Source organism: Malus domestica, chromosome 10 (assembly GCF_042453785.1).
Source record: "Malus domestica chromosome 10, GDT2T_hap1".
Taxonomy (NCBI): Eukaryota; Viridiplantae; Streptophyta; class Magnoliopsida; order Rosales; family Rosaceae; genus Malus; species Malus domestica.
The window spans coordinates 24,496,243-24,506,704 of record NC_091670.1 but is presented as its reverse complement, the minus strand read 5'-3'; the positions used below and the strand labels follow the sequence as shown (position 1 = coordinate 24,506,704).

Sequence of the window (10,462 nt, the reverse complement as noted above, 5' to 3'; positions counted from 1 at the left end):
TGCAAGACTGAATATTCTAATATATTTTTTTTTTCTAATCACTGCTATATATCTTGATTTGCAAAAACTTTTTATACGATGCAGTTGTGACACTATTATTCTTAGATTTCGATTGTTTTCTTGAAAGGAAGTTATTGTCATTGGTCTAAAAATTATTGCTTAAGTCCTACCTAGACACCTAGATGCGTAAACCCTAAATTTTTGCCTGTCACCCAACTAGAGGCTAAAGTTTTTAGAACCTTGATTATTGTTAAAGTTAACAAGTTAATTCCTTTTACCACCACATATATTAAGGTGCATTTTAATTAAAAAAACACATAGAATCATAGATGGTGCTCCATTTATGGACCTTGGTAATTTAAATGAGCTAACGTGCTAAGATTATAATATGAGAGAGAGAGAGAGAGAGAGAGAGAGAGAGAGATAGTTTGAAAGCTTTCTGCTACACAGAAGAATTTGTACAATATAAACATACTACAGTTTTATTCCTTTTTTTGGCTCATATATCAAATCAAATAATGTCTCACGTTTTTAAAATTAGAAACTAGGTGTGTTCGATGCACGTACATACAAGAAAAATTACTCTCAACGATATCCAATTTTTTTAGTTCCTAATACTCAAATTTGTTCATATTTTACCATCCCTTGATTCCAATTTTTGTCGCAGCAAATAGTTCGATGTTGTGCATGTGAGCGACCTCAATTATCGATTATGTAATGATGTTTGATATATCACTGTTTTGTCGATGATATTTGTGAAATATCTAAAGCTCGCACCCCACTCGTATGACCCACACGCCATGCCCCAAAGCAAAAGATGGTGGATCTTATATTTTCTGTTGTCTGCTGGCATAATCAAGGAAATTCACATTAAAACATCCTTAACACAACTTCTCCATGGGACCCCGTCTTTACTTTGCTCAATTTTAGATGACCTTTCAAACACTAAACCGTTAAGTGATCACATGATAAAAATAAATAAATAAAATAGAGACGCTATTTTATGAGCGTTGCATGCAAGTTATTTTTCAAAGAAAGTATACTTAAGTTTGATAAACTTTTTCAAATTTAATATGGTTCACTACCAACATCATCAATATTGTACTCAACTTAACAAATTCAGAAAGACGTTGAATGTTTTGTTTACGTGGTGCAATACTATAAGAAATGCATGAAAAATTATTGCCACCTCCAGTATTAGTACTGCCCTAAAATCTCGAATCACCACGATATCTAGCAATGCATCACACATGTCCTCCCTTCAAGGCAGTATATATAAGAGTATGATTCTCTTTTTTCTTATTCTTATATGATTATCTCTTATTCTTATTCTCTTCCCTTTCATCCTTTCACAAATTGCTTTTTGTCTTTTTTTGGTTATTAGACATAACTTAACCGCACACCATTCAAATAAGAGGAGAGAAAGACTAAAAGGAGAGAGAATTCTATTCCAAAGCAGTTAGCTATTTATAGTGTCCAGCTCCTACGACCGGTGCGGCTGCCCTAGTCCGTGCCCTGGTGGCGCCCCTTGCAAGTAAGTAACTGCTTAAGAAATCGCATATGTTGTCAGACTTTCAAATATCATATTTGGATATGTTTTCTAACGAGATTACAAAATATATGTAAGAGATCATATAAATTCATTTGTTCGAATATTATATTTGGTTATGTTATTCAAATATTATATTTGGTTACGTTATCAAATTCTAAGTCAATAAAGTATGTTTAATGTTTATTTTTAGGAATTTTAACGAAAAGATTTTGGTACGGCTCATTTTAATGAAAAACCATATTTTTACACTAAAAAATCAATCATAATACTATTCAATTTACCTTTTATTTTGTCTTTATTGTTAAAATTTAAAATTCTCAAGTCATTTTCATTAATTTTCCTTTATTTTTCCCCTCTTTCTTCCTCCCTCTTCACATTTACAATTATTAATATTATCTATATTATTGATATTGGTAATAATTCGAATTTACACGAGGCCCTCACATAATCAAAGAAACCCCATCAAATTAATGGGGTTGAATCTAATTTGGAAGATTATAATATCAAACATTAAAGGTGAAAATTGGTTTTCAATCAAGAAAAAAAAGTTTTTGCCGTGCATGATCCTGTCTCTGATCAATAGATTAGAGAATCGAGAAACAAAAATAAACAAATAATTTTGAGTGCGAAAATCATTTTCCTTTCAAAATAACACTTGGCTTCTACAAATAGCTGCAAGAGGTGTCACTGTAATTTATCCAACTCATCACATGTTCAATTTAACCCCAAATCGAATGGTGGTCAGAACAATTAAGCACAAGAATTAATGTTACAAGGATCAAAGAGTAAAATCTTATGAGGTACAAGTTACAACCAGCAGAGCAGATGCTGTGGGATCTCGTGCTTATATTCTTCCACTGTACGACCAAACAAGTGTTTATGCTAACAAGGCATGAACCTGTGCTAAACCAGCCATAAATTGTAACCCGAAACACGGTAAGCCATTAAGTATCAGACTGATCTTGTATGATCAGATGAGATCAGCAACGATTTCTGCAAATGATTGTAGAGTTACTAAACCATAAACTCATCATTTGGGGCTCTAAGCGATCACGAGCTAAGATGTGTTGAAGTGAAAGCCCCTGGGATTATATATTGAACGTAAATCTATGCATGAGCCTATGCAAACAGGGTTAAAAGCGGTAGATAGCCTGGTTCCTGTAGGCCGAGGTCAACGGTGAAATCGTTCCTATGAGTTACGTACTGAACCCTGAACAAGTTGGATCTCTCCAGCTTGGGTGCTCCTACTCTAGTTCCAATATGGTATCAGAGTCGGCTTCCAGGTTCCGATCATAGTACTGACTGATATTTTACTACATTTGGTCTGTTGGTTACATAAAACATGGTCCTAGAACAAAGATCGGCCAATATCAGGTTAAATCCGTTGTACCGATCCGCCTCCTCCACAACTTCCTCGGTGAACTCCAGGGACTCTTTTTACTCCACAACTTCCTCGGTGAACTCCATGGGACTCTTTTCATCTTGTCTCTAAAAGTTCTCTTCTTCTTATTTTCATCTTGTCTCTAATAAAAGGGATTAGTCTTAGAGAAAATTAAAGTTCAGAATTTAGATTGGAAATCACCATGCTTAGCAATAGACCAAGAAATATTGAATGATTGTTGAATTCACCAGAGAAAATTAGATAGAGAATTAAGATAAAAATAAGAAGAAGAGAACATACCAACGAAAAAGAAATCAACGAAATTTGCTTTTCGAATTATCTGAAGAATTGGCTCGCAATTGAATCGCATGTCAGAGTTAAAGCTCGCGGTAGTACATCGCAGTAAAATCATTCAGCCTACTCAAACAATAACATGAAAAAGAACGTAAAATTTAATTAATCATGTAAACAGAAACTGGTAGTCAGAGTAACTTTCTTCTTCTTATAGCAGCAGTGTACCAGCTCCATAACTTCATATAAGTTAATTAAGTTTTCACCTACACCTTAAATCTTGAACCTTTTTCAGTTGGGTAGTATTCATTTCCACAATCACATAAAAATGTACAAACTAAAAATGAATGTAGATATGTGTGGATCACTCAGAGATTCTTTATGCACGATGTTTCGAGAAAACCTTAGTTAAATTACTTTTATTCAACTTTGATCGATTTATTAATATTGTTGATTATTTAGGGCATAGAATCACCCCTTATAGTTTGGTTTTTGGTTTGCCGAAAGTACGATACTTAAATCCGAAAACGAATCAATTTTTAACCAATCCGAGACTAGAATCCTAAAGTTTAAGCTCTAAATGGCGTCCGTTCTTTACATCCTGCCCGGTAACTAGTGTATCACAAGCTATTTGGACCACCTATACTTCAATGTTCCACCTAATTTCATATGTATTATCTCCCAACCTACACACGGGGATTCAGCTTGCAATCCAATACACTAAAGCACACATCAATATATGCAAACAAAACTTCTTGCCAACAGTTGACAGAGTGGAAGATGCAAAACATATGAGAATTTAACACAACAATCACCTCCAAGAATCGAACCGGAAGGTCTCCTCAGCTCTTTAGCTTGAGCAAGCTTTTGAACTTCTCTTGCATTTGTGATAAAAGCCACCTTGCCATCTCTGGTGCAAGACGGCCACGTCCCACCTGCTAACCCATCTCTTCCTCCTACGATCTCTCCACCTTCCCACCATGCCAAAGAAACCCACTTGTAGCTTTAACTTATTCTCCCCATTGGATCAGATCAATCATCAAATTCCAAACGGAAAACAGAAAATTAAGAACAACCCAGAATTGCCGAACTCACCTGCTATACACATTTGCTTGCCCTTTTATTCGATTTTTTCCCCACAATTTTTACTTCGTCTTTGCAGAATTCTTGGTTCCTCATCGCTTACAACCTACATCCTACAGTGATTCTGCATTGAAGGTCGGTCCATCGTGATCTCTCACCTTCACTCTCCTCGTCGTGAGTTGGGCCCACTGAAACGTGGGTCTCAGGAAATAGCTGCCCTCTTGACGGTTAGCTTTGCACTTTTTCAGGATTTTGCGTGGGATTGGCGGTAACGGTAAGGTTTCTAAAAGAGGAAACTTTTTGATCAGCGGAGGATTTTGTGTCACAACATCACATGAAGTGAACTTTTAATGTCTGTCTGATTCATGTTCTGTACCCAAAGAAGCAATGCTTCATTTTACAATGATCACACGAAATTCACATGCATTTTAGATCCTCTATTTATCTTTTTGGTACATATGTACTTGTACTTTTATTAGAGAAAATTGTGTACACGAGATAGATTAATTAGTTGAGATGTAGAGTAGTGTTACTCAAGACCACAACTGCAAGGGAGAATAAATTTCGAGAAAAGAAGCGAATCACGTGTAGCACAAGATTCTGCTAACCTTAATTCGATATATACCGGTCTTTCTATATATCAATGATCAGTTAACTTTTCAAATTACTAAGATCTTTATTTAAAAATGAAGTGACCATGAGATACAAATCTTCATGACCTAATATCGTTTAGAACATTGTTTCCATATATACCTTAAATTCTACGAATTTATTCATTTTATATTATTATTACTTCTCACTTCCGGCCCCTCCTCTCTCACTTGTCATTTTTTTCTCTCTATAAACAATTCAGTACAGACATTGATTTAATCGTGATTGATCAAATAGAATAAGAGAAAATAATCCTACTCCAACAAAATTAACTTTTAGGATATAACTCCAACACTCATCGGCTCCTTTTTGACATCCCGCACCACGTGGAGATACGCCACGCTAATTCCCCCTCCGTCCCAAAAGTCATAATTTTCACATACATATAAAGTAGAAATAACATAAATAATAATAAAAAAACATTTAATTTAATTTTTAAAAAAAATTTAAAAAATAACACCCTGTTTGTTGTCTGGCTGGAGAGAGAGGAGAGGAGAGAGAGGGCACAAAAAATGGGTAAGGTAGTGGAAAGGAAGAAGAAGAAGAAAGGACGGCCCTCTCTTTTGGATCTTCAAAAACGGACTCTCAGAGAGCAGCAGGAGCAATTACAACACCAGCACCAGAAGCGAAAGCCCAATTCTGCCCCTCATTCCAACCCTAATTACAGGACCGCCCCTACAGAATCCTCCCACGCTTCCCTCCGGCGATCCACCCGCCGCAACCCTAACCCCGACGGCAATTCCAACGACGAGGACGAGGACGAGGATGAAGACGACGACGTTTCGGCCGGGAATCGCCGCGAGAAAAAACTCAAGCTCGTCCTCAAATTGCCCTTCAGCAATCAGAAACAGTCGGCCAATTCCGCGTCTCGGAACTCCCCCAGCGTTGGCTCCGAGTCCAACGCCGACGACGATGGCAAAGACAGAACCGACCGGAAGCGCAAGATCAATGCGATCGGCTATGGATCTGGACTCGCTCACCCTCAAAAGGTATTTCAATTTTGGGGCTTTGGGCGAAATGCCCGGATTTTCAATTGTTTTTTTTTTTTACGCGGGTTCGAAGCGCCAAAAAAAACCCTCCTTTATTTTTTTCAAGTCTTTTTCTGTGGGTCTGGAAAACTATACGTTGACATTATTATTTCAAAATTCCTTGAATTTCGCACCTTTGAACTATGTTTTTGTCAGTTTTTTTTTCTTTTCTAACAATCTTTAGTAAATAGGGTTGACCCGGTCGGTCTTTATTATTTTTCTGCAGATCTGCATAAATTTCCCAAAAAGTATTTAACTTTGATCATAATTGTCAGTGTTTTCCTAGATTTTGTTGCTTAAATTCATGTTTATTTACTAACCCTTAATAATGATTAGACTGTCATATCGATCTGCCAAAAGTTTAAATTTGCCTTTTGTGCTTTTTTCCAATTTTATAATTTTTATTTCACAGTTTTTGCAACTGCATTATTTGCCCTTAGGGGATCCTTTGAATGCCTGGCTACTTTGCCTTTTCACACCCACAGTGGAAAAATATAAATTTGCTGTTTTTGGGTTACTGAATTTAATATTTTTTTACTTTTGCAGGGTGAGAAGTCAATTCCTGCTGCAAACCCACCAAGCAGCCTACGAGGTTTGATTTTTACTAAATTTCGTGGAAACAAATTTGATATATTTTTTTGGATTTGGATTTGGAAGCTGTGTATTTGACAGCATTGAGGTTATAATCATGGGCAGGAGGGTTAACAACGTTGGACTCTGGACCCTCTACCCCTTTGCCTGATAAAAATTTGCTGCTGTTCGTTCTCGACAGGCTCCAAAAGTGTGTTTTTTGGGTTTTCTGGATTTGTGTTTTGCTTGCTTTGCTGCAGTAGCTTCGACTCTTCTGGAACATCACAGTTTGATGATGTTTGATTGTTTTTTTTTTTTTCTTCAGGAAGGACACGTACGGTGTGTTTTCTGAACCAGTGGACCCCAAAGAGGTTGGGTTATATAAATGGTGACGCATTAACTTCCAGGATTTGTGTAAAGATTTCTTTTTTTTATACTAACCTCTTTTTTTTCTATGTTATGCAGCTTCCGGACTACCATGAAGTAATCGAGCACCCTATGGATTTCGGGACGGTGAAGAAGAAACTTACGAGTGGAGTCTACTCCAGTTTGGAACGGTTTGAGGTCAGTTTACACTGATTTCATTGTCTTTTTGTCCTCCTTGTTCCGTTTGAGGTCTGTCGGCTGAAAATTCGCCCTGCGTGTCCTATGGTGAATATTCATAAAAGGTTACCATGTTTGAGTATATAATCAAATTTTCAACACCATGAAATTCGGGCCAACAACATGTTGCTTTGGTAGTTATTGACTGTATTATTCCCTCCCTTTTTAGTTTAAGCAATAAAAGTTTACCATTTTGAGTGCGATGGTTTGCTTGATGTTGACCTTGTATGTTTCAAAGATATGTTTTCCTTCAAAACCATTTTGTTTAATAACTTTTTGGCTGTGTTTTGGTACAGACTGTTGAATTTTACTATTTAGTATCTTCATGGAGTACTACGTGACAAATTTTGTCTTTGACTGCTGAAAATTAGCAATAGAATTTGGATTGTGCCATTGGCGAAGGGATGATTATCTAAAATTTTCATTTTTGCTAGAACTTTGGCCTATCAGAATTAAAATTTAATTTTATGAACTTGCAGGATGATATTTTCTTAATCTGCTCCAATGCAATGCAGTACAATGCCCCAGATACCATATATTTTCGACAGGTACAGTTTGATCCAGCTCCTTTCTTACTTTGTTTGAGGTTATTTGTTTGTTGACTGAACTTCAATGACTTCTTTCCAGGCACGCTCAATACATGAGCTTGCGAAAAAGAATTTTGAAAATTTGAGGCAAGATAGTGATGATAATGAACCAGGACCAAAGGTCGTAAGAAGAGGTAGACCACCAACAAAAAATTTGCACAAGAAATTGGGCAGGCCTTCCTTGGACCGTGCTGGTTCAGAGGGCTCAGATGCCGCTCTTGCTACTGGGGCTGAAAGCACCACATTGGATCTTAGAAAAGGATCTCTTCTTTCAGACAAGTCTGGTTTGGTGGGTTCGCGGAATAATGATGTTTATATTAATTGGTTGACAGATAACAAATTTGAGAGGAATGATGATGTCACAGGTTTGATTTGGTTGTATGTGCACCAATTGTGGTGTTACTTGTCCATTTAATAGGCTTGGTGGATCTTTGATTAATATTGATTTTAAATCTGCAATTTTTTTCAGGTTCCACAAGGGGTAATTCGAAGCTTGGGAAAAAACAATTTGTGTTTGATGAGAACAGGCGTAATACATATAATCAAACTCATCCTTCAGCCAGTGGACGAGAGTCATCTGTATTGACTACATTTGATGGAGAAAGGAAACAGCTGATGGCTGTATGTATATAACTTTGTTCAATTATACTTATGTTCGTGCCTGAATTTTGCCCCAAATTTGTATAAGGACGGCGTATATTGGTGTCTTAGATATATTTAGAGGTTACTTGTTTGCTAGTGGATGGTCATGACCCGTCTTGGATGTTATTTTAATTGGACGAACCATAATAAAGGAAAAAGGATATTAAACTTATGATTAAATGATGCAGTAGGTTTGGACATGCTGCTTTCTGCCTTTTGGTGGATGAATTTGTATGTGCTATCTTTTGCGTGGAGTTTAATTTATGTGGTCTGCTGACTTGTCTTTTATGTGAATCAGGTAGGGCTTCACTCAGACTATGGTTATGCAAGGAGCCTGGCTCGATTTGCTGCAAATCTTGGAGCTCCAGCTTGGACCATTGCCGCAAAGAAGATCGAAAGGCCTTTGCTCCCTGGTGTTAAGTTCGGCCCAGGGTGGGTTGGAGAAAATGATGTTGCGTCACATAGGCCACTGCTATTAGCCTCAGCCTCACTATGTCAGCCATCTTCATCAGAGCCCTTTCCCATTCGTCCAAATGCATCTTCTGCTGCAGCATATTGCTCTGTTGAGTCTAACGGAGATAAATTGTCAGAGAAGTTGTCGGGACATCACTCATCAGAGAAGCCATCGGGGTATAACTCATCAGAGAAGCATGTGCCTTCTATTCCTTTAGCACTGGATAGCAATACAAGCAGCTCGCTTCCTCTGTCTGCTGCTACCTTATCACCCCCCATTGTTGCTAATAAATCTCCTGAACCCCTCCCTGGAAAAGTAGAAACTGCTGAAGGATCAAACACTTGTACTGGGTTTAATATGCCGAGCAGCAATCTTGGAGTAATGAGGCCGAGGCCTCCATTTCAGATCCATCAGAATTCCATATTCCAACCTGGGATCAACGGATTTAATGGCACAAACGGATTAAACATTCCTGCTCATATGAGAAAGCTAGTTGGAGCGGCCGGGCCCGGTGGTTTTAATTTCCAGTTGTCTCAAATGCTTGATGCGGTCTCTAGGACTAATGTTAACTTCCATCCAGCTACTTCAAACAGCTTAACTTCGGAAGAAACTAAACTCTCTGAAACTTCAGGTACGATAAACTCTTCCCCTTCATTACTAAATCCAGTGAATGAGGCAATGGCAGCACGGACAAGGGGGACTCATCCCCAGCCATCTTGGCAAGGGTTGTCACAACAACGGAAACCCGATTCAGGCTTGTCACCCCAATAAAAATCCGATTCAGTTCCACCAGAGCTGAACCTCAGGTTTCAGTCCCCAGGGCCCCTAGTTCTAGCCAGCCTGATTCAGCGCAGCCGGATTTAACATTGCAGCTCTGATAATAATCCATTTCCCCCCCTTCCCATTTCCAATTCTCCTTCAATTAAGTTAACCAATAGAATGGTGGATGATTCAGTTGCTCCTTCTAATGACGAGACCGTAGCCGGTCTCTCAACATCGAGCGCATCCCCACTCGACCGTAATGTAAAGGGGTAGATTGTTCTTGTACAGATTAATTAATGTATCCTACCTAATGCTAATTGTTAGGGCCACAAGTAAAAGAAAAGGGCTTCATTTGTGAGGTTAGAAAGAAACCATGATTTAGGTTTAGGATGTTTGTCTGAAGATGTAGGATAATCTGTTTTTAACATTAATCTGAGAATCCTTGTTTAGTCCAAGGATTGTAATCTCTGTATATGGTTTCTGATGGTGTAATGTTATTTCACACATTTGAAATATTTGTTATTAGTCTGAAGAAATAAAAGTTTGCTTGAGATTGAATCAGGTGCATTTCTTTTGCCGTTAAGAGTCTTCCTCCTCAATTCACTGATTATCGGGTTTATACCCTCTTCCTTTTCTCTTATGACGCGTTTACTAATCCGTAATCAAATTGAGAGGAATTAGATTGAGGGGGAATTGGATTGAGGAGGAATTGAAATGAGGTGGAATCAGAATTTGATTCTTGTTCAAGTTGTTTACTAAAACTGTCAGGAATCGGAGTAGGAATGATGTTGAGTCCATATAAGTTGATTACTAATTCATTTCAATCGGAATGAAAACTAGGATGATTACTATATTGCC

At 37.7% G+C, this 10,462-nt stretch overlaps 1 protein-coding gene across 1 annotated transcript; it reads left to right on the top strand.

Moving 5' to 3' along the window:
• The first annotated feature begins 5,141 nt into the window (after positions 1 to 5,141).
• Positions 5,142 to 10,162, top strand: LOC103422176 (uncharacterized). Its single transcript, XM_008360212.4, has 9 exons — positions 5,142 to 5,947; positions 6,533 to 6,578; positions 6,683 to 6,767; positions 6,882 to 6,927; positions 7,022 to 7,120; positions 7,639 to 7,707; positions 7,787 to 8,111; positions 8,216 to 8,367; positions 8,687 to 10,162. The coding sequence occupies exons 1-9, from the start codon at positions 5,471 to 5,473 to the stop codon at positions 9,611 to 9,613; spliced, it is 2,226 nt and encodes a 741-aa protein (XP_008358434.4). The 5' UTR covers positions 5,142 to 5,470; the 3' UTR covers positions 9,614 to 10,162.
• Positions 10,163 to 10,462: the final 300 nt, after the last annotated feature.